Source organism: Scyliorhinus torazame, chromosome 2, assembly GCF_047496885.1.
Source record: "Scyliorhinus torazame isolate Kashiwa2021f chromosome 2, sScyTor2.1, whole genome shotgun sequence".
Classification (NCBI taxonomy): domain Eukaryota; kingdom Metazoa; phylum Chordata; class Chondrichthyes; order Carcharhiniformes; family Scyliorhinidae; genus Scyliorhinus; species Scyliorhinus torazame.
The window spans coordinates 186,751,486-186,775,208 of NC_092708.1; the positions used below are offsets into that span (position 1 = coordinate 186,751,486).

At 48.8% G+C, this 23,723-nt stretch overlaps 1 protein-coding gene across 3 annotated transcripts in view; it reads right to left on the reverse strand.

Annotated features, from left to right (window-relative positions):
- The window catches only part of traf3ip1 (TNF receptor-associated factor 3 interacting protein 1), a 290,175-nt gene that overhangs the window by 151,192 nt on the left and 115,260 nt on the right, over positions 1 to 23,723 (reverse strand). The window contains exon 8 of one of the 3 annotated variants that reach the window (XM_072481192.1): positions 17,335 to 17,421. The exons of the other annotated variants lie outside the window; for them this stretch is intronic. Within the exon in view, the coding sequence (XP_072337293.1) occupies positions 17,335 to 17,421 (87 nt within the window). The remainder of the gene's footprint in view (positions 1 to 17,334; positions 17,422 to 23,723) is intronic. 3 annotated transcript variants of the gene reach the window in all.

The following is a 23,723-nucleotide window of genomic DNA, read 5'->3' on the forward strand; positions in this document are numbered from 1 at the left end:
TATCTCAATAATACACTGCAGACAGCAGAGATGGAACTCATTGAGCCTCTTTTCTTGATAGCTGTTAAGTCGCCCATCCTCCATACAGCAAGGTGCTGATAGCACATGCCTCAACCCACCAGCTTTGTCTGAAGAATCAGACTGATGTTACTCCCTGTACATTTTGAGAGTTGACCAAAGATGGTAGTTGCTTTCCCTATCCATGTATCAAGTTCTGCATCAAGTGACAGATTGTCATCGTGGACCCATGGTGTAGAATTTGTAACAACTACCAGCGCGGAATGTAATCAGGACCATGGTTAAAACCATTGTTAAAGCCACACCCATTTGAGAAAAAAAAAGTGGTTTTGATACAATAATTCAGGACAATGTGACAATAGCGATTAACTGAGCAGCAATCGACTTCCGGTTGCGGCCATGCCTGAATAGGTCGCATGTTCGGCAGCTCCCACCTGGAAAGGACTTTAGGGCTCTCCAGAGGGGCCCCAACGGCACTTGTTCGACGGCTTCCAGTGTGGGAAGGTGACAGCAAGGTCCCCCCGGCAGTATATGGATTGGACCAGAAGTGGAGCGGTGAAAAATGGGATCTTGGAGCAGTGAAAAGTGAGAGGGAGAAAAAGCAAGATGGCGGCGGGTGGAGACCAAGCAGCATGGGCGCAGTGGTCGCAGGAGCAGCAGGAGTTTCTTAAACGCTGCTTTGAGGAGCTGAAGACAGAAATGCTGGCGCCAATGAAGGCGGCGATTGAGAAGCTAGTGGAAACCCAGAGGGCCCAGGGGGCGGCGATCCAGGAGGTGCGGCAGAAAGCCTCGGAGAACGAGGATGAGATCTTGGGCCTGGCGGTGAAGGTGGAGGCACACGAGGCGCTGCACAAGAGGTGGGCGGAAAGATTTGAGGACCTGGAGAATAGGTCGAGGAGGAAGAATCTTTGGATTCTGGGTCTCCCCGAAGGAGTGGAGGGGCCCGATACCGGGGCATATGTGAGCACGATGCTCAATTCGCTGATGGGCGCGGGAGCCTTCCCGAGCCCCCTGGAGCTAGATGGGGCTCATCGAGTCCTGGCAAGGAGACCCAAGGCCAGCGAGCCGCCAACGGCTGTACTGGTGAGGTTTCACCGCTTTATGGATAGAGAGTGTGTCTTGAGATGGGCCAAGAAAGAGCGGAGCAGCAGGTGGGAGAACACGGAGATCCGAATCTACCAGGACTGGAGTGCAGAGGTGGCCAAGAAGAGAGCTGGCTTTAATCGGGCCAAGGCGGTGCTCCATCGGAAGGGGGTGAAGTTCGGTATGCTGCAGCCAGCGCGATTATGGGTCACATTCTAAGATCGCGGCACCACTCTTTCAAAACTCCTGAAAAGTTGGACTCAAATTTTTATTTATTTTTTAAAATATGTTTATTCAAAGTTTTTCCAACAAATATTTTCAACCAGTTAACCTCCCCCCCCACCCCCCGTAACAGAAAAGAAAAAGACAAAAGAGCAAAACAAAACATAAACATTGTTGATCTCTTTAGCCTTAGTTTTATTACCTCTGATTATGTCACCTTTGCTCACGAGTCGCCAGGTATCTTTCTGATACCGCCACGTGGTTCAAGCTCGAGTTATGATTAATGAGTCAGCACACCGCTTAGTAAGATTGAAATCAATGGTCATTTATTATATACAATTAATGCTTACACAATAATCCTACTATCTGTAGCGAAACCTACCACTACTGGCCAATACTTAACTTTAGGAAGGGCCCACCAGGTCAGGGAAACGAATGGCTTATCCAATCGGATCTGGCCCGCGGGATTCAAAAGGCTGAAACGGGTCGATGGCTAGGAGTCTTTATCGGGTAGCGATCGCTGGAGTCAAACTTACTGTTTCTGGTCGATGTTCTTGCGAAGGTCGCGAGCAGGAGAAGAAGGGAGAGAGAGAGAGATCTGAACTTGGCCCCTCACTTTATAGGGCCCAGGGGCTTCCCGCCTCTCGGGGCGGCCCTTGACCCTGAGTCCAAGTGATTGGACTTGTTCCCAATCACTGGGTTCGATATGTTCCAATAACGGGGCGATTCCTCGATCGGGGGGTGGTCGTTCACCTGTCTTTGTTTCGGCCACTGCAGGCGCCGACAGGTCTGGCCCAGCATTCAATTGCTAATATGTTGCAATTGTTCCCGGGGATAGCCGATTAAACTGCAGATGTCTGAGTTGATGTGCTGCTAATAGTCTTGAGTATCGATCTGGGCCGACTTCCCCAGAGCCGAATACGCTATTCTGTCTGCAGCTGTCCGTTTGTGTCCTGTTGGCTGCTTTTCCCATCAGCCTTTTCGGTTAGCCATTTTAAATCGGGTTTTGGCCAAATTAATAGGGACTCAGCCATTTTAGGTGGCTACAACATATCAAGCAAACATAGTACAGAACTTATACAATGATTTCTCCCGCACATATTAACCCTCCCCTATGTTTGTACAAATACTACCTGGGGAAAAACCCCTCCCCCACCCACCCAAATATCCCCCTCCCCTCCCTAGGTTGCTGCTGCTGCTGACCGAGGTCCTTCTAGCGCTCCGCGAGATAGTCAAGGAACGGTTGCCACCGCCTGAAGAACCACTGCGCAGACCCTCTCAGGGCAAACTTTATCCTCTCTAGTTTAATGAACCCTGCCATGTCATTTGTCCAGGCTTCCACACTGGGGGGCTTCGCATCCTTCCATAATAGCAAGATCCTCCATCGGGCTACCAGGGACGCAAAGGCCAGAATGCCGTCCTCTTTCGCCTCCTGCACTCCCGGCTTGTCCGCCGCCCCAAATAATGCCAGCCCCCAACTTGGTTTGACCTGGACTTTCACCACCTTAGATATAGTTCTCGCGAAACCCCTCCAGAATCCTTCCAGTGCCAGGCACGACCAAAACATGTGGACGTGATTCGCCGGGCTTCCCGAGCACCTCCCACATTGGTCCTCCACCCCAAAGAATCTACTCAGCCTCGCCCCCGTCTTATGCACTCTGTGAACAACCTTAAACTGTATCAGGCTGAGCCTGGCACATGAGGAAGAGGAATTAACCCTACTCAGGGCATCTGCCCATAGACCCTCTTCAATCTCCTCCCCCAACTCCTCCTCCCACTTGCCCTTCAGCTCCTCTACCAAAGCCTCCCCCTCTTCTTTCATCTCCTGATATATCGCCGAAACCTTGCCCTCTCCGACCCATACCCTCGAAATCACCCTGTCCTGGATCCGCTGTGCCGGGAGCGACGGGAATTCCCTCACCTGCCGCCTCACAAACGCCCTCACTTGCATATACCTGAACGCATTTCCCGGGGGCAACCTGAACTTCTCCTCCAGCACCCCGAGGCTCGCAAACGTCCCGTTTATAAACAGGTCCCCCATCCTTCTGATCCCTGCCCGATGCCAGCTCCGAAACCCCCCATCCATCCTCCCTGGGACGAACCGGTGGTTCTCCCGGATCGGGGACCACACCAAGGCTCCCATCTCACCCCTATGTCGTCTCCACTGCCCCCAGATCTTTAGCGTTTCCGCCACTACCAGACCCGTGGTGTACCTTGTCGGCGAGAGCGGCAGCAGTGCCGTCACCAGCGCCCTCAGGCTCGTTCCTTTGCAGGACGCCATCTCCAACCTCTTCCATGCCGCCCCTTCTCCCTCCATCACCCACTTACGGATCATCGCTACGTTGGCTGCCCAATAATAGCCCTCCAGATTCGGCACCGCCAGCCCTCCCCTGTCCCTACTACGCCTCAGAAACCCCCTCCTTACCCTTGGGGTCTTGTTTGCCCACACAAAGCCCATGATGCTCCTACCTACCCGCTTAAAAAAGGCCTTGGTAATCCTAATAGGAAGGCACTGGAACACGAAAAGAAACCTTGGGAGAACCGTCATTTTAATTGACTGTACCCTGCCCGCTAGCGAGAGTGGCAACACATCCCATCATTTGAAGTCCTCCTCCATCTGCTCCACCAGCCGCGTCAAATTAAGTTTATGCAGGGCCCCCCAGCTCCTAGCTACCTGGATCCCCAAGTACCGAAAGCTCCTTTCCGCCCTCCTCAACGGTAGGTCGTCTATCCCTCTTCCCTGGTCCCCTGGATGCACCACAAAGAGCTCACTTTTCCCGACATTGAGCTTATAGCCCGAGAAGTCCCCAAACTCCCTTACGATCTGCATGACCTCCACCATCCCCTCCACTAGATCTGCCCCATACAGCAACAGGTCGTCTGCATACAGCGACACTCGATGCTCCTCTCCCCCTCGGACCACCCCCCTCCATTTCCTGGACTCCCTTAGTGCCATGGCCAAAGGCTCAATTGCCAATGCAAACAAGGGGGACAGGGGGCACGGCACCCCTGCCTCGTCCCTCGAGGGGGGGGGGGGGGGGGGGGTCTCTTCCGGGGGGGTATTTGGTCGGGTGGGGGGGGTTCCCCAAGGGTACTTTTGAATGTTATATGGGGGGGTTAATATATGCGGGAGAAATCCAATGTATAAGTAGGTTATTATTTTTGATTGTGGTGTTTGTGTTCTGTCTTCTTTTCGTTATGGGGGGGGGGGGGGGGTTTGTTTGTTAAAAAGTTTGTTGGAAAAATTTGAATAAAAATATATTTTTTTTAAAATCGGAGCAGCAATCCATCCTGACATTTTGATTAATATGTGACCAACGGCCTGCTATTGTCATTGTAGTTGGGACAGAACTATACACAATATTTTTATAGACAGAAGTGTATAATTTAAACAGGCCTGATTTCTCCACCTCCAACCAGGAGTAAACAGAAGGATGTTTCGATTTTTGATTTACCCTTTAAATACGGTGGCATATTTACCCAACCCCATATTTTAGATGGGATTAAATTTTCTATTAATAACGCCACAACAAACATGAGACACAATTAACTAAACGGTTTGATTTATTTGCACACACAAACGCAAGAAGAGGGTCACAACATGGCCTCCTTTTCATTCACACAATAAAGACAGAATTGGGAACAGAAAGATTAAGAAAACAAAGAGCACAGAAAAAAAAGTATTGTTTCAAGTGAGTCCAGAATCAAAAGCCCAATGTTGTAAGCTTTCAGAGAGTCGGCAGGTTGAAGACGGATGCTGGGTAATCCACTTTTTCAGTAGAGATGAATTCCATGATGGGATAGGCACATGGAGATGGTTACTCTTGTAGGCACTGGTAGAAAAGTTCAGAAGTTCCAGTGTGTAGATGGCGAGTGCAGGGAGGCAGGCAATTTCAACCTGGACAGAGCTCAGCTGATAAAAGACACCAGGCAGGAAGACTGGTACCCCCATCGGGGGGGGGGGGGGGGGAGAAGAGATGTGGGGGTTGGCAATTTTTATTCATTCAGGGATTGTGGATGTCGCTGGCTGGGCCAACATTTATTGCCCATCCCTAATTGCCGTCAAGTGTGGCAGATTTTCCTCCCTAAAGGCACTAGTGAACCAGATGGGGATTTTTTTTGATGATCGACAATGGTTTCATGGTCCTCATTAGACTTTTCATTCCAGATTTTTATTGAATTATCTGCTGCGGGGATTCAAGCCCGGTCCCCACAGTATTACCCTAGGTCTCACAGAATCATAGAATTTACAGTGCAGAAGGAGGCCATTTGGCCCATCAGGTCTGTTGCAGCGCCTGGAAATGGCACCCCACTCCTCCACCCTATCCCCGTAACCCAGTAACCCCACCTAAGCTTTTTGGACACTAAGGGGCCATTTAGCATGGCCCATCCACCTAGCCTGCACATCTTTGGATTGTGGGAGAAAACTGGAGCACTCGGAAGAAACCCATGCAGACACGGGGAGAAAGTGCAAACTCCACACAGACAGTCACCCGAGGCCGGAACTGAACCGGTAACTGGAGCTGTGCTGCCCCTCTGTCTGTGGATTATTCTCGTGACAATACGCCACCATCTACCCATGGTTCCACTTCTCCACTTTGACTGGACATAGGATGTAAATTACTTTGTCTAGATTCTTGAGACAGATAATGTTTCAACCATCAGCAATTTCAAAGGTGATTTCAGGGTCCTTTATCTTATCAGACAGGTTCGCTGTTGGCTGGGTCTCACCTTAGAAATGTAAATGGCCTTTGTACAACTCCTTTCGAATTTGGTCTCTGCACACACAGGACTGTTAACTTATCTTCAGGAATAATGAAAATAGGAGCTACTCTGAATGCCAGGAAGTTCCCAAGTGTTTGAGTCGTAGCCAGCAATGGCTTCAGTCATTGTCTGCCTTTGTCCAATTTAACAGAGTTTATAAATTGGCTATGCATATTTTATTTTTAAAAATATAGAGCGAGGTCTTGGCTCCAGGACAAAATATATATATTTTTGTGAGGGCCGTGAAGAATCCAGCACGAGTTTGTAGAGTCAAAAGAAAATAACTTTATTTACAATTTTATATATACAGTAGTAGTACTTCACCACTGCTTTACTCCTCTAGCTGGTACCACACTGGCCAGCTCTATTTATGCAAGTAAAACTGCTAATGATTTCCCCCACCCCCCTCATTGGCGGAAGCTCATACTCCCCAAGAGTTATGGGATCCCCAATAGTCCCCAGCCAATAGTATTCAGGCAGGTTATAACATATATAATACAAATGAATATATTGTGCTCTACATAAATGTCAAGTTGAGTATAAATTGCGGAAAGTGGCAAACCCAGTTGCAATGCATTCCACTTTTAGGAGATGGCTTTAACCTTCAGCTTCCATGCATATTCAATGTCACTTGGTAGAACTAGAATATTGCTGAAGAGAGACATGTTGCCAAAATGTTTAGTCTTGGACTCAAAAGGACAAATGCAAGAAAATAAAATTTCAAATGATCACAATAGTTTCTACGACAGCAGAAAAGCATACAGATAGGTTGGAAAGTTGACTCTGATTAGCCACGGCATTGTAATGGCAAAAGCAATGGGGGAAAATGCACCCAGGTAATTCAAAAATAGTCCAAAGTTGGAACATGTTCCTTTTGTTTGCAGAGAAAGATCCCTGCACATGAGTGTATGTCACTTCCAAAAAGTGTAAATGTGCCATGTTACAAGGTCAACCAATTATCTTAGATTGGTTGATAATGTAGCTTTTGGCACATTTAGAATTGCCCAGCAAGTGCTACCCAATCATGCACACACATATCATGATGCCTCAGGGCCAGTCGCAGAACTGTCCTGTCAGATTCTCCAATCCCCCAGTCTTCATTGTGCTTTGGAGCTAATGACCCATAATTTGGAACCATTGGTTTGCAGAGAGAGAGAGAGAGAGAGAGAGAGAGAGGTTGGGATTCTCCCAAGCCCCTGCCAATGTGTTCAAAGGTGAGAGCCCAAAAATTGGTTTCACACAGGTGTGAATTTACGGCAGTATTTTCCACTGGTGCCCACCATGGCAGGTCGGAAGATCTGCCAGAGACCAGTGTAAGCATCATTTGTATCCCTTTAATGCTGGAAAGAAGGGCATTTCGCAAGGGAGTGTAAAAGTAAGAAAGAACCCAAACAGGGACTCCCAAGGTGTCTGAATTGCACGAGACCAGGACACGAGCAGAATAATTGTTGGGCAAAGGGAGGGGGCAAGGAAGGTCAGGGTCCCACAGCCCTAAACGGCAGTGGGGGTCGAGTGCCCCAGGATCGGTAATACAGGTTTCAGCTAAGGATTTAGCCAAGATGTTCAGTGCCCTAAAGCAATGACACATTTCAGCCCTCACTGGTAAAGAAAGGGACTCCCGGATATTTGTTGATGCGCTGTTAGGGGGCCAGCCGTGCACAATGTTAATAGATACTGGGGCCGCAATATCCATCACCGATATAGATTTACCCTTAACCGGTCACACAACCCAGATCAGGGGGGTGGGGGATGGGGTCCATGTAGCCACATTAAGCAAACCCACCCTTTTAGAAATCAGGGATTTCATGGTTAGAATCCAAATCTGGGTATGCAAGACTGCTGAGGGGACTATATTAGGAATAGACTGGCGAGAGCGATTGGGAGCAGTAATAAACACTAAAACACAGGCCAATGATTGGAAAGGGCCATACAATATAGGTCGATGGGGAAGAAAGGCCTGGCATCGCATCCACAGCATGGCTTCAGTCACCATTTACTGGGGGCAGCAGGGGATGTGGGGAATAACAGCACAAGCGTATCCAGCAGTATGGGCCAGAAACAAGCAAGATCGTGGGAGCCTGGAGGTGACTCCAGTCACCATCACCGGAGACCCACACCCACCACATAAGCAGTATCCTATAAAACAGGAAGCGACCGAGGCAGTGAGGGAGATAGTACAAGAATTAGAAGCCCAGGGGATAGTAAAAGAGACCCACTCATCCACTAACTCCCCAATTTGGCCGGTGAGAAAGCCAGACGGCTCGTAATGACTGACGGTAGATTACACCAGCTTAACCAAGCACGCGGTAAGGGAATACCCATTGTGGCAAATCTGACCACTATTTGGAATAAACTTCGCCCAAAACAGAATGTGTTCTCAGTCTTAGATATAGCCAACGGGTTCTGGTCTATTCCAATGGGGGAAAAGCATCAGGACAAATTAGCTTTTACAGTAGGAGAAAAACAGTATACGTGGACTAGATTACCCCAAGGCTTTCACAATAGTCCGGCCATTTTTCATAGGCACATGGCCGAGGTGGTCGCCCAAGTGAATCTTAGCGGGACACAGAATACCATACTCCATTATGTCGACGACATCCTAATAGCTTCAGTAGGGGAGCAAGACTACATCATCGCCCTCACCCAGACCTTAGCAACCATACAGTGAGTTGGCCTTAAGATCAACACCAGGAAGGCGCAGTTAGGGCGGGGAGAGGTGGTGTATTTGGGATACCACATTAAACAAGGGGAGAGAAAGATTCCAGGGGATCGGAAGAAAGCTATTTTAGAAATGCCAAAACCTCAGGCCATAAGAGGAGTTAGGCAGGCATTGGGGCTATTCAACTACTGTAGGAACTTTATCGAGAATTACTCCGAACTTGCAGAGCCATTGCAAGGATTGACCAGGGGAGGGAGACAGTCCCGGGAGCAAGTCGAGTGGGGCCCAGAGCAAAACACAGCCTTTAACAAATTAAAGCAGACCCTCACTTTAGCCCCAGCCCTAGGGTTGCCAGATTCGACTAAACCGTTTCACCTCTACTGTGACAATCAGGGGGGACATTATACAGCGGTGGTAGGTCAAAAACACAGGGACAAGATGCGGCCAGTAGCCTATTACTCATGTAGATGGGGTCCCGTGGTGGCAGGCTTACATCGATGTGCACAAGCCCTGGATTGTGCCACGTGGGCGATAGAGACAGCAGAAGCAGTGACTCTCTTAGAATACGTTATCCTTCACTCCCCTCATTCCATAGTACAGCTATTAGAAGCAGGGAAATTAAGGGCAGTTTCAGATAGTCGCCGAGCTAAATGGGAAAGCATTGTACTCCCGGCAGACAAAAGAATCCAGATAGTTAAAGATTCAACCCTTAACCCTGCGTCCATGATGGTTAAAGAAAGTACCGAGCATAATTGTGTGGAGGTCGATGAGAGCGAGAGTGGTGGGATAGCAGAGGATACCCTGTGAGGGGAAGATGTATAGGAATTATTTGTGGACGGGTCCCGGAAATATCATGAGGGGGTGCCCCGTACCGCATGGGCAGTAGTGAATAAAATAGGCACAGTACTAAGGGGAAGCCAGATTCCGGGGACTTGGTCAGCTCAGGTAGCAGAATTAATTGCTTTCACAGAAGCCTTAAGATTAGCAGGAGGAAAGAGGGTGAACAGACAGCCGGTATGCTTTTGGAGTGATTCATGACTATATGGTAGCTTGGGCTAGGCGAGGTTACATAACTTCATCAGGGAGGCATGTGCAACATGAGCAGCACATACGAGAACGGGTAGAAGCAGCCAGAGCCCCAGCAGAAGCTGCCATAATCAAAGTAGCCACCCATAAAAAGATACAAACCCCGCAACAGCAAGGCAATGATTATTCCGATAGGGCAGCAAAGGCCTTTACCGAGCAGATCCCAGAGGGCCCAGGGGAAGTAGTGTCAGCCATTGCGGCACCTGAACCAGACCCAGACAGCATGGGAAGGTTACAGGCAACAGCGGGGGAGGAAGAGAAAGAGGAGTGGAAGCGAGAGGGGGCGAAACACGATCCAGATGTAATCTGGAGAAAGGAGGGGCGCGTAGTTGCACCCAGGTGTATAAGGCAGACATTATTAAAGGTTTACCATGGAATAACTCACATTGGTAGGGACACAATGATCGAACAAATGTATAGGTGCTGGTGGTGGAAAGGGATGGGTTGAGAGATAGCAATACACTGCCAGCAGTGTATAGCCTGCGCCCAATGCGAACCAGCAAAATCCCAAAAAATAAGAATGAGGTTTCACCTCAGACCGCAGGGGCCATGGGAGCAACTGCAGATAGATTTCAGCGGACCACTCCCGCAGTCACAAAATAAAGATACTGCTTAGTTATTATAGACAGATTCACCCGGTGGGTGGAGGCATTCCCCTGCAGGGACTGGACAGCAGGGACAGTGGCCAGGATATTGGCAGAAGTAGTAATTCCGCGGTGGGGAGTCCCACTGCAGCTAGATTCAGATCAGGGCACTCATTTCACGGGCAAGGTAATGAAGCAGGCGTGTGCCCTGCTAGGGGTCAAAAAGCGATTTCACATCCCGTATCACCCCCAGGGTTCCGGCATGATTGAAAGGACAAACCGTACCCTTAAGAACGGTCTGACAAAAGCTTTAGTAGACACAGGACAGGGTTGGGTAAAGATTTTACCCACCGTACTCAGGAAAATGCGAGCCACAGGAGCAAGGGGGACAGGACTGACGCCATTCGAATTCATGACCGGGAGAGCTATAGCGCTCCCAGAGGACATAGTAACAGAGAGCTGTAATGCAAGGGAGAGAGTGTTCAAATTTATCAGGCTCCTAGCGGAGCAGCTGCACAGTTTAACACACCGAGAGTGAGAGATTGGGAGAACGAAAGGGATTGCATCCACAGCCAGACCCCAAAGGCTGGGGACAGAGTCATGATTAAGGTACTTCCAGAAAGATGGGTGGGACCGCATGGAGTGATTGTTGCAGGGGATACATGTGCCTTAATTGAAATGAAAGGTACGCCGAAGTGGAAGCATTATACTCAAATTAAAATGTACAAGGAACCAAAGGAGGTCTAACTTCCCCCGGTTATGAGGGGTTCATACCATCTTTTGTTACAGATTCCTGCTTCCGTGGATACGACTAGGACAGACCTAGGAGGCACCCACGGTATTCATCAGCGACCACACATGCTTGTACCCGGGGCAATATGTGCAACTCCCCACAGAAGGAACGGGGGAATGGATAAAGAAACCAACCTCGTGGATCTCGGAGAGGGTCATACCGGACAGCCACCGAACCCAAGTGATCACGACCGTATGGGGAAGGACGGTGGCAGAGTGCACAGTTTCGGTGCCCCTTGAAAGACCCGGTACACCCATCAGACTCAAGGATGCAGGCTGCGACTGGGCCAATGCCAACTGGGGGACAAACAGCATTAAGCGACCTACAGGGTGGCACTTTCTGAAGACACGTGCGGGAGGAGGGTGGTTTGCCACCCCTTCCGACTTGGGACTAAAAACTGAACTGGACACTGAAGGACATTAGCTCATAAAGAGGATTTATGATGTACACACGGGTTTGGGAATGTGGGGATATACATGCAATGTAACAGGATCACAAGGGGAAGCTTGGGTATTTGGTCCGTATTTAAATATAACAGCCGGATGGGCCAGTCTGACCCCCTTTCTGTGGGAGCCTGGCCTTGGAGGGTTGTACTGTCAGGAATATTGCACCCATGTGATAGACAGATTAGGATGTAAAGATGTAAGATGCTACAATCTCAGCACTTGTGGATATCAAAAGCCCATGAAATGCCCCCATATGGTTGAACTTCCCCCGGACGGGTTAGTTAGGATTGGGCAGCCAAAATTACTACTACATGATGTCACCATGGTGTCGCTAGAAGTCACATATAACGTTACAAGGTTATTGGACGTTTTGCGCTCCAAATGCTATGATCACCCTAGTGCTCTCATTTGGGCAGAGACCAGACTGCAGGAAGCCATAGACGACTATACCTACAGGATCGCCCCAAATCAAAGTTATACAGGCGCAGCAAACGCAGTATCAGAGGGGACTTGGCGGGTTGTTTGGCAGCGCACATTCTGTTATGAATTCAGCACAGTTAGTGGAGGCCAACAGTTATGCTTCCTGGGTAGCAGCCGAAGTAGGAAAGGGGCTTCAGTATGGAGCTTATGGGACTGAATACGCACTGACTGCCATAAACCTACAAGAAGGACTAGTGCGAGTCTTAGATATGCTATCAGCTGGAATAATTAACACCACAGAAGAGCAAACAAAAGGCAGGGCTTGCAATATATTGGCAAGGGATGCAATTGACGGTATCAAAGCTGACATCACAGACTTACGATTTGGAACCATCCCACGGCATCTGTTCGCCTCCCTACACAGGCTAAATCTCTTAAATTTACATAGGGGCAGGCATGAGCTTGTGGTCACCAGGCCAGGTGACGAACCAATTGAGGGAGGGATGAGATTCAGAATGGTGGTACCTCAGGAAAGTCAAACAAAGGGCACCTTTGAGGACAGTTACAGGTTTGAATCCCTGGGGACAGTACAGGAGGGCTGGGTCTATCGAACTGGATCCAGGGGTACATTGCACACAGCGAAGGTTTGGCATACATAAGCACTGCGGAGTGCTGTTCAGAATCAATACATTATATCGTGTGTGCATGTAAAACCCTCCAGTCCCTGTCTAATACCAGCAAAGTGATGGTCAACATACTGCCTTTATGGGAAGCCTTCAAAGCTATACATGTGGGGCCGACACAGTGGTGCTTCACAATGCCGGAGACGGAGATCATCTCGGGGTTTACTCTGTGGTAGCAGCCACAGCTTCTGTTTGCAAGTCACAGACTCACTGACAGTGGGAGAATTTCACTTGTCAGGGAGCACAACAGGGTATTTATTCGGAGCCTGGTGGGACGATTCCCTGTACATTGACAAGACACCGGGCATTATAATTCGTGAGGCAATGAAACGCGCCACAGAATTAGCCCAGGATTATACCAGGCAGTCTGCAGAACAAACTAGCAAGGGGAGAATTCAGGTGAAATTAGCGCTCCAGACCGTCATCAAGATAGGACTTTCAGGGGCACACCACTGGTGGGACATATTCGGAGGGGGTCGTTCAGCAGGCGGATGGGAGACAGTGAGGTTAGGGATAACCCTGGGGACATGTGCTGTACTGATATGGGCAACAGTTATGTGCTGCAAGCAAAGAAAGGCAGGGGAAAGGCCAATTGCCCCTCCGTACATCCCAATGGCATTCGTCCGAGATGGGGGACGGGAGGAGAAAGGAGTGGCTGGAATTTACAGCCATGTTGTTCAGAACACGTTCCGTGGAACCGGAGAGCTGGCCACCCGATGAGATCAGGTGCGGTCGATGTCTTCAACAAATAAGTAAAACGGTAGGAAGTCACCCATGGGCGAGCAGGCATGATGAATCCACAAGATAGCTATAAAATATGTTTTCAACCAAAGGAAGCACACAGAGAGGGGAGCGTTTATATGGCTTTCTTGGGTATGTAAATTACCAAGAGCCATCAGGGGGGAGTGTTAGTGGAAGAAATTCTATATGTATCAGGATTGGTATAATAAAGATGAAAACATTGTATTCTTTAATCGTTTTCCCATTACGGGGACCAGAAAATATGCATCCTGATCGCTTTGTATTGTTCCGAATGATTCAGTGGCGTCAATACCTGCTTGTGACTCCGAAGAACTTTAAATATATATGCATGTAATTCTGAGGACAGGCAGAGCTGACTTTTGCGAGCTACATGATTGTTGCAGAATCTATCTCTCCTGTGTGCACACAGTTATTCCGAATTAAACAAAGTTTTACCAACACCACGCGGTCGAGAACAGACTTTGAGGTTTTTCTTCCCTCCAACATATGGGTTGATGGTGGATTCCTGATTCTTTTTCTTCTGTGTTTTGCATTTAAAATGTTGGCGGCTGTTTCGGGGTGGGTGGGATAAAGAGATTGTTGGCCAGGGGATTGCCATTGTATTTGTTACCGTTGATTATTTGTTGGTGGGTGGAAATTTGATGAAATTGTGAAAAAGGAGAATAAAATCTTTTTAAAAACATTTTTAAACAATGCCTGGGGCTGCCTCTGGAGTGCACTATTGAGGCCACCCACAACCCTGGAACACCACAGCAATGGGTGGGTGTCCTGGAGGAGGTCCATCTTCCAGCCTCAGAATGTTCCTGGAGGTCCATCATCGTTCTCAGGAGGTTCATCTTTTTTCTTCACTAATGTTGGACACCTTTTCAATATGGCACCCAGACACAACAACAGACTATGCCCCATCACTGAATACAACGTAAAACACCCAGATGCGTAATTAATAAAGTCGGGGCCAGAAGATAATAATAATCTTTATTAGTGTCACAAGTAGGCTTACATTAACACTGCAATGAAGTTACTGTGAAAATCCCCTAGTCGTCACACTCCGGCGTCTGTTCGGGTACACTGAAGGAGAATTCAGAATGTCCAATTTACCTAACAAGCATGTCTTTCAGGACTTGTGGGAGTAAACCAGAGCACATGGAGGAAGCCCACGCAAACATGGGAAGAACGTACAGGCTCCGCACATACAGTGACCCCCAACCAGTAATGGCACCCAGGTCCCTGGTGCTGTGATGCAACAGTGCTAACCACCGTGCTACAGTACCGCCTATGCAGCGTGTTTTCCTGCCAGCTGCTGCAGCGAGAAACATACCATGTTCCTAGCCTGCCACAGCACTTAAGTCTCAATATGTGAGAATTCCACCCATATTTTTTTTTTAAAATCACTGCAGGGTTTTTAATGCGCTGTGCATATGAACATACACATATACGGTGAGTTACTCGAGGGAGAAATTTCATGCTATTTTAGTACACACTAAACTGTTCATCTAAATCAGGTGTCATGAGAATGTCGCTTTAAGAAATGTTTGGCTGCTCATATTACTGCAGCGATGTCAGAGTGTGGGTGGAGCTGGGCTGTCTGTCAGCTTTTTACATTCGTTTTAGGCTGTTTGCTGCAGGGTGTGTTTTAGTTGTTTTCAGTGTTGGAGCTGAAGCCAGACAGAGCAGGTGTACTGTTGATCTCTCTGCCATGAAAAGACTATCTCTTAATCATTTGGTGAATTCAGAATTATAAATGTTCTCAGTAGTGAATGTATACCTGATGTGCTCCTGTTAAAAGGTGTTTCTTTTGTCTTCTGGATGTTGTTTGGGAAGTTATTAAGGATTACTTAGTGTTGTATTCTTTGGGGGTTGTATTTGAATTGATGGTTGCTAAGATGTTCACTGTATGTTTTAAAAAGGTTAACTTGGGTTCATAGAATAAACATTGTTTTGTTTTAAAAAATACTTTTCCATTTCTGCTCTACCAAACCTGTAGAACAACAAAGAACAAAGAAAAGTACAGCACAGAAACAGGCCCTTCGGCCCTCCAAGCCCGTGCCGACCATGCTGCCCGACTAAACTACAATCTTCTACACTTCCTGGGTCCGTATCCCTCTATTCCCATCCTATTCATGTATTTGTCAAGATGCCCCTTAAATATCACTATCGTCCCTGCTTCCACCACCTCCTCCGGTAGCGAGTTCCAGGCACCCACTACCCTCAACATAAAAAACTTGCCTCGTACATCTACTCTAAACCTTGCCCCTCTCACCTTAAACTATGCCCCCTAGTAATTGACCCCTCTACCCTGGGGAAAAGCCTCTGACTATTCACTCTGTCTATGCCCCTCATAATTTTGTAGACCTCTATCAGGTCGCCCCTCAACCTCCTTCATTCCAGTGAGAACAAACCGTGTTTATTCAACCGCTCCTCATAGCTAATGCCCTCCATACCAAGCAACATTCTGGTAAATCTCTTCTGCACCCTCTCTAAAGCCTCCACATCCTTCTGGTAGTGTGGCGACCAGAATTGAACACTATACTCCAAGTGTGGCCTAACTAAGGTTCTATACAGCTGCAACATGACTTGCCAATTCTTATACTCAATGCCCCGGCCAATGAAGGCAAGCATGCCGTATGCCTTCTTGGCTACCTTCTCCACCTGTGTTGCCCCTTTCAGTGACCTGTGGACCTGTACACCTAGATCTCTCTGACTTTCAATACTTTTGAGGGTTCTACCATTCACTGTATATTCCCTACCTGCATTAGACCTTCCAAAATGCATTACCTCACATTTGTCCGGATTAAACTCCATCTGCCATCTCTCCGCCCAAGTCTCCAAACAATCTAAATCCTGCTGTATCCTCTGACAGTCCTCATCGCTATCTGCAATTCCACCAACCTTTGTGTCGTCTGCAAACTTACTAATCAGACCAGTTACATTTTCCTCCAAATCATTTATATATACTACAATCAGAAAAAGTCCCAGCACTGATCCCTGCAGAACACCACTAGTCACAGCACTCCAATTAGAAAAGCATCCTTCCATTGCTACTCTCTGCCTTCTATGACCTAGCCAGTTCTGTATCCACCTTGCCAGCTCACCCCTGATCCCGTGTGACTTCACCTTTTTTACTGGTCTACCATGAGGGACCTTGTCAAAGGCCTTACTGAAGTTCATATAGACAACATCCACTGCCCTACCTGCATCAATCATCTTAGTGACCTCCTCAAAAAACTCTATCAAGTTAGTGAGACACGACCTCCCCTTCACAAAACCATGCTGCCTCTCACTAATACGTCCATTTGCTTCCAAATGGGAGTAGATCCTGTCTCGAAGAATTCTCTCCAGTAATTTCCCTACCACTGACGTAAGGCTCACCGGCCTGTAGTTCCCTGGATTATCCTTGAGTGGGCCGTATGCTCCCCATACCACAATCTATTAAAAGTTGTGGGTCAGGTGAACTCCATGATACACTTTGGGTTTCTCTAAACCCTGGCCCAATACACAAGTTACTATCTCTGCTAAGCTACTCGAAGAATGAACTACATGAATGAAAGTCAAAATTAAAATGGGGTGAAATACATTTTAATGAGCAATTAAACATTTGTACACTAGATTTCTACTGCATAATTTGGAGGCTGTGCTTTCATTTTGTATTTTAAAGATATGTAAATCAGCAGCAACATGAAATTTCCAATTATTTAAATGATAAATTGTTTAATTTTAGCTTTAAACTAATAGCATTGCAGAATTATATACTAACAGTTTTCTGTCTATTGCTATTCATAAAGTCTATTCAGAGATCAATCTGCCCCAATCTTACCTAGCTTGTTTATAATGGTCTCTTTCTCAGGTTTTTGCTCTAACATCTCTTGCTGACTAACTGATGTAATAGATTCTCTCGTTTCCTCTGACAGACAGTGACAGAAAGAACAAATCAGTGTTACAAGTCGCTCGTAAAAAATATTTAATCATATTTCAAATTTTAAAAATAATCTATTGTCTGGCTGTCAATACAATATTCTGTTTGGATTGGAAAGGACTGAGCAAAAGCAGAACACAATCCCCCACCCCCCCCCCCCCCCCACCCCCCCCCACCCCCACCCCAAATAAATGGCTTAATGCTTGTGCAGATTTAAAGTAACTACCTGACAGGGCGCGTAGTTATTTGGTGCACACTCCTCACACAGGGTTCTCAATTCTAACCAGGTTTTCCAGGGAAAGCACTTCTGCAAAGTTGCTAAATTGGGGGAAAGCTAACTACAACAGAATTCGGCAAGAGCTGGAGAATGGGGATTGGGAGCGGCTGTTTGAGGGTAAATCCACATTTGATATGTGGGAGTTTTTAAAAATAAATTTAGAGTACCCAATTCATTTTTTCCAATTAAGGGGCAATTTAGCATGGCCAATCCTCCTACCCTGCACATTTTTGGGTTGTGGGGGCGAAACCAACGCAAACACGGGGAGAATGTGCAAACTCCACAAGGACAGTGACCCAGAGCCGGGATCGAACCTGGGACCTCGGTGCCATGAGGCCGCAGTGCTAACCACTGCACCACCGAGCTGCCTATGTGGGAGTTTTTGAAAGATCAGTTGATTAGTGTGCAGGACAGGCATGCCCCTGTGAAAATGAAGGACAGAAATGGAAAGATTAGGGAACCATGGGTGACAGAGGAAATTGAGAGACTCTTCAAAAAGAAACAGGAAGCATACGTAAGGGGCGGAATTTTCCGTTTCTGAGACTAAGTGTTGACGCTGACGCAGGATTCATAGACTTTCATGACAGCAAAATTGGCGGCAAACCTGGATCGATTCAGCAACTGTGGAGGGGCTAGCACCGGCACCACGTGGAACACGATCGATTCCATTGAAAAGTAGTGCAGGATTCAACACTCGGGAGGCTGACAAGGGGACCATGGTGCTGTGAAGCAACAGTGCTAACCACTGTGCTACCGTGCCGCCCCACTCACCACATAGACTCATACCAGCCAACAAGACGGCACTGGTTGTACTGGAGTGCGCCCAAACAGCTGATGGGTCGGTTGGGGCCAAAGGGTACCTGGGGAGTTGGCCTGGAGGGACACCTATACGATCCGTGGCCCTACGTTCACAGCGGGCTGTCAGCAGCATGCGTAGCTGCATGCCTGCCTTTCCAGCTGCGGCAATGGTGCTCCATGCTTGTCCACCCCGACCCCGCAGCTCACCTCCTTGCCACCCTCCATTACTCCCCCCAGCCCTGGCAGAAACCCCCTGGCCAGCGGTACAACATTCAGCAAACTATGGCAATGTTCACTTTCCGTATCGCCTCTCCCTCCCTCAGCACCTGTGGACCCTTTCCAAGGCCAGCACATCCTTCCTGAGATGCAGGGCCCAAAACGGATCACAATACTTCAAACGGGGTCTGACCAGAGCCTTATACAGCCTCAGAAGTGCATCGTTGCTCTTGTATTCTAGTCCTCTTGACATGAATGCTAACATTGCATTTGCCTTCCTAACTGCCGACTGAACCTGCACGTTAACCTTAAGAGAATCGTGAACAAGGACTCCCAAGTGCCTTTGTGCTTCTGATTTCCTAAGCATTTTCCCATTTAGAAAATAGTCTATGCCTCCATTTTCCTTTCAAAGTGCATAACCTCACACTTTTCCACAGTGTATTCCATCTGCCACTTCTTTGCCCACTCTCCTAGTCTGTCCAAGTTCTTCTGCAGCCCGCCTGCTTCCTTAATACTACCTGCCCCTCTATAGATGTAGTTTGTATCATCTGCAAAATTAGCAACAGTGCCCTCAGTTCCTTCCTCCAGATCATTAATGTATATTGTGAAAAGGTGTGGTCCCAGCGCAGACCCCCGAGGCGCACCACTAGTCACAGGGTTGTGAATCTATGGAATTCTTTGCCCAGTGAAGCAGTTGATGCTCCTTCATTAAATGTTTTTAAGATAAAGATAGATAGTTTTTTGAAGAATAAAGGGATTAAGGGTTATGGTGTTCGGGCCGGAAAGTGGAGCTGAGTCCACAAAAGATCAGCCATGATCTCATTGAATGGAGGAGCAGGCTCGAGGGGCCAGATGGCCTACTCTTTTTTTTTTAATGTTTTTATTCTCCATTTTCCTTCAAAATTTACACCCCACCCACAAACAGTAAACGGTAACAAATACTAAATCAATCTCCTTAACAATACCAACGATCCCATCATCCCACCACCCCAAACAACGGCCCACCTGTTAATATATGCATCCAATAAAACAAACCCTCCCACGGTGGAAACAAAAAAAAGAGAAAAAGAAAAAGGAGTCTGGGACCGCCCATGGTCACCATTGACCCATAGTCTACTCCCCCTCCCCCCCTACACTCAACGCCATCCAACCTCTGAAAGAGTACCGTACATGATACCCAAGAGTTGTACAACGCCCCCCCCCCCCCCCCCCCCCCAGTCTCCAACTCCTCACGTCCACTGCCTCTTGTAAAACTCCTCCCCCCAACCTCGGTTCCTTCCCCCCCCCCTCCCAACTTTCCACCCCGGCTAGACCACTCAGACCTTGTTCTGCCAGGCTCCGATGGCCGCAGCCCCTCCCCCATCTCACTCCCGTTCACTGGCCAGCTTAAACTGGCCAGCGTGGAGGCCCCCGCCCGGATCCCTTTCCCCCTTGCCCGGCCCTAGGGAAGCCCAGAAATCCCCTTTTAGCACACAAACCCCGCATATCCACCTACACCCCAAAGAGCCCTCATTTCGAGTGAAAGTCCCATCACTTCCCTTGTCCAAATATATACAACATTGGCTCCTTTAGCCCATACACCCGCACGCAGTGAAACAAAAAAAAAAGAAGAAAATAGTCAGTCATGAGGTCACATCGGCACATGGCCATTTCTCAATTTCTCAGTTCTGCCACAGTCCTTCTGCCTTCGCAAACTCCTCCGCTGCTTCCGCCATTCCAAAATAAAAGTCCCTGAACTTGTAAGTCACCCTCAGCTTCGCTGGATATACAATGCCGCACTGCACCATGCTAATGTACAGTGCCCTCTTCACCCGGTTGAAGGCAGCCCGCCTCCTCGCCAGCTCCACCGTAAAGTCCTGGTATACACGTATACCAGCTCCAGCCCACTGCACCACCCGCTTCTGCTTGGCCCAGCTCGGGACCTTCTCCTTCACACTGTATTTAGGGAAGCACAGAGTCACTACCCGTGGCGGCTCACTCGCCATTGGTACAGGCCTCCATGACTGATGAGCCCGATCCAGTTCATATTGGGAGGGATCCTCCTCCTCCCCCAATAGTTTTGCCAGCATCGTGGCATAATACTCAATCGGCCTCGGTCCTTCAACTCCTTCGGGCAATCCTCAACTTCTGTCGCCTGGATCGGTTTTCCTGGTCTTCCATTTTTCCTCGCAGATCCTTGTTAATGTCCATCACCTTCCGCATCGCCTTCCTCATCGAGGCAAGTTGATCACCGTGCTGCAATAACGTCTCCTCCACTTCCTTCAGCGCCTCCCCTTGCTCTCGCACCTCCGCCACTGCGCTCGCCACCGTCGTCATCACCGGGGAAATCGCCTCCTCCACCAGCGCACTCAAAACCTCTCTCATCTCCTTCCCCATTGTCTCCATGTATCTTGTAAACTGCCTTTCGAATTCCGCAGCCATCACCTTAGTTATTTCTTCAGCCGTAAGCAATGCGGCCTCCGCTGGTGCTCAAGCCTCCATTTTCCTTGGTGACCTTTCCACTCCCCGACGGACCTTCAGCTGTTTTCTTTATGGACGATTTTTTGCTTACCCTCGTCATTTTTCTTCACTGTGCCTTCACTGTTTCTTCCTGCTTTTGCCACCTCCGTGGACCCTGGGACCGGGCTTAAAGCCCCGAAAATGACGTTCCCGAACGGGAGCCCTCCATTGTGCGGCCACCTCCCGCCCGCCGTCACCGGAAGTCCGATGGCCTACTCTTGCTCCGAGTTCTTAGGTTCTTATGTTCTAATCTCCTGAGCTATCCTTTTTAGAACCCTGGGGTGTGGTCCATCCGGTCCAGGTAGAGACCAGACAGGCTACATCGCCCAAATTCTGGGCAACCTAGTCGATCTTCCCCAACTCCCCAGAACTCGACAGGACACACAGGTCGCTCAGACCGAAGTCCAGGGCGGGCGAGCAGCCAAGAGCGATCATAGCAAAGCTGCACTGATATCAGGACCGGGAGAGGGTCCTGCGGTGTGCAAGACAGACTAGAACAAGCACATGGGAAGGACACAGAATCCGTATTTACCAAGACATTGAGGCAGATCTGGCGAAACGAAGGGCCGAGTTCAACAGGCAAAGTCGGTGCTATACAAAAATGGGGTGCGATTTAGCATGCTATTCCCAGTCAGACTCTGGGTCACGCACCAGAACAAAGAGCAGTACTTCAATTCCCCGGCGGAGGCAAATGATTTTGCGCAGGCCAACGGCCTTGAAAAAGGGCAGCGATGAAGGCGGCTCGGAAGAGGATTGCTGAAGAAGCAGAGACTTATTGAACAGTTACCATGTTTGCATGGGACTGTATCACCTCATTCTGATCAAAAAGACTGGGTCACAGGAGACAGCGAGGACAGGGAGATGCAGATGAGGGAAAGCAGGCAAAAGCAAGGGGTTAGGCCAGCCTCAGGCGAAGAGACACCGTACTAGCAGGGATAGCTAGCACGGGAAGACAGACAGTCAGGGGGCTGCGGTGCACGTCTCGGCAAGGAGAGAGTGCCTGGCCAGGGGGGAGAGGAGGAGGACACAGAGGCAGGGAGGAGGAACGCATAGTTGGGGTGTGGGGGAGAGAGAAGAGAGGAACACTTAAGAAACAGGATAGGAACAAATATTTGATTCTCGGATTGGCTTCGACGGGTAGAGAGCCGGCCGAAGAAACAAGATGGCACCGCAAGCAGATACTTTGGCGGGTCCGTAAACACCAGATAAGTATGGTTGATCCCACAGGACCGGGGGGACAGAAACCCCTCCACCAGGATTATCACGTGGAATGTCAGGGTACTCAACGGCCCAGTGAAAAGATCCAGAGTCTTCGCCCACTTAAGAAGTTTGAAAGCCGACATAATCTTCCTGCAGGAGACACACCGGAGGGAGAAGGACCGACTGCAGGTAAGAAAGGGCTGGGTGGGAAAGATGTACCATTCATGCTACAGGATGAGGGCTAGGGGAGTAGCCATATTGATTAGCAAGAGGGCGAGGTTCACTGAGACAAGGACGGTTATGGACCAAGGAGGACGGTACGGCATGGTCAACGGTGTCCTAGACGGGGCACCAGTGGGGTTGTAAATGGGATGACACAGACTTTATAAAAGAAGGCCATGGCGGAAATCCCCGACATTGACACACATCAACTGATCATGTGGGGGGCGACTTCAACTGCGTACAGGACCCTCCGACGGACCGATCAAACCACAGAATGGGGAAAAAGACAGGCATGGCTCGGCAATTGGGAGTATTCATGGAGCAGCTGGGGGTGGTGCATCCATCGCGGTTTCTACACCCCCGTGAGAGGGAATTCTCGTTCTTTTCGGCAGTGCACAAGGTATATACCCGGATCAACTTCTTTGCAGTGGGGAAATCGGTGCTTCCAGGAATAGCAAGGGCGGAATATTCAGCGATAGTCATCTCTGACCACGCTCCACATTACATGGATGTAAGATTGGAGACGGGTCGTGCCCAGCACCCCACATGGAGGCTCGACATGGACCTCTTGGCCAACAAGGTCTTCTGCCAAAAAACATCGCAGTCAGTAGGTAAGTACATTACTAATAACCAGAACGGGGAAGTCTCACCTTCCACGTTCTGGGAGGCACTGAAGGCTGTGATTAGTGGAGAAATTATAGCCTATAAGGCAGGTAGAGACAAGGAAGAGAGGGCGGCCTGGCAACAGCTGATCGACTCCATCCTGGAGATCGACATAATGTACTCCGAAGCCCCGATCGTTGAAAAGGTTTAGAGTCTTCGCCCACTTGAGAACTCTGAAAGTCGACATAATCTTCCTGCAGGAGACACACCTGAGGGAGAAGGACCGACTGCGGTTAAGAAAGGGCTGTGTGGCCTCTGGCAGAGAGGAAAAAGCTGCAAATGGATTTTAATCTGCTATCCACCAGTAAAGCAGTGCACCAACGCTGCCAGACAGGGGGACCTTCTACGAGCACAGAGAAGAGGCTGGCCGCCTACTGGCTCACCAGCTGAGAAAGCAGGCAGCCACGAGGGAGAT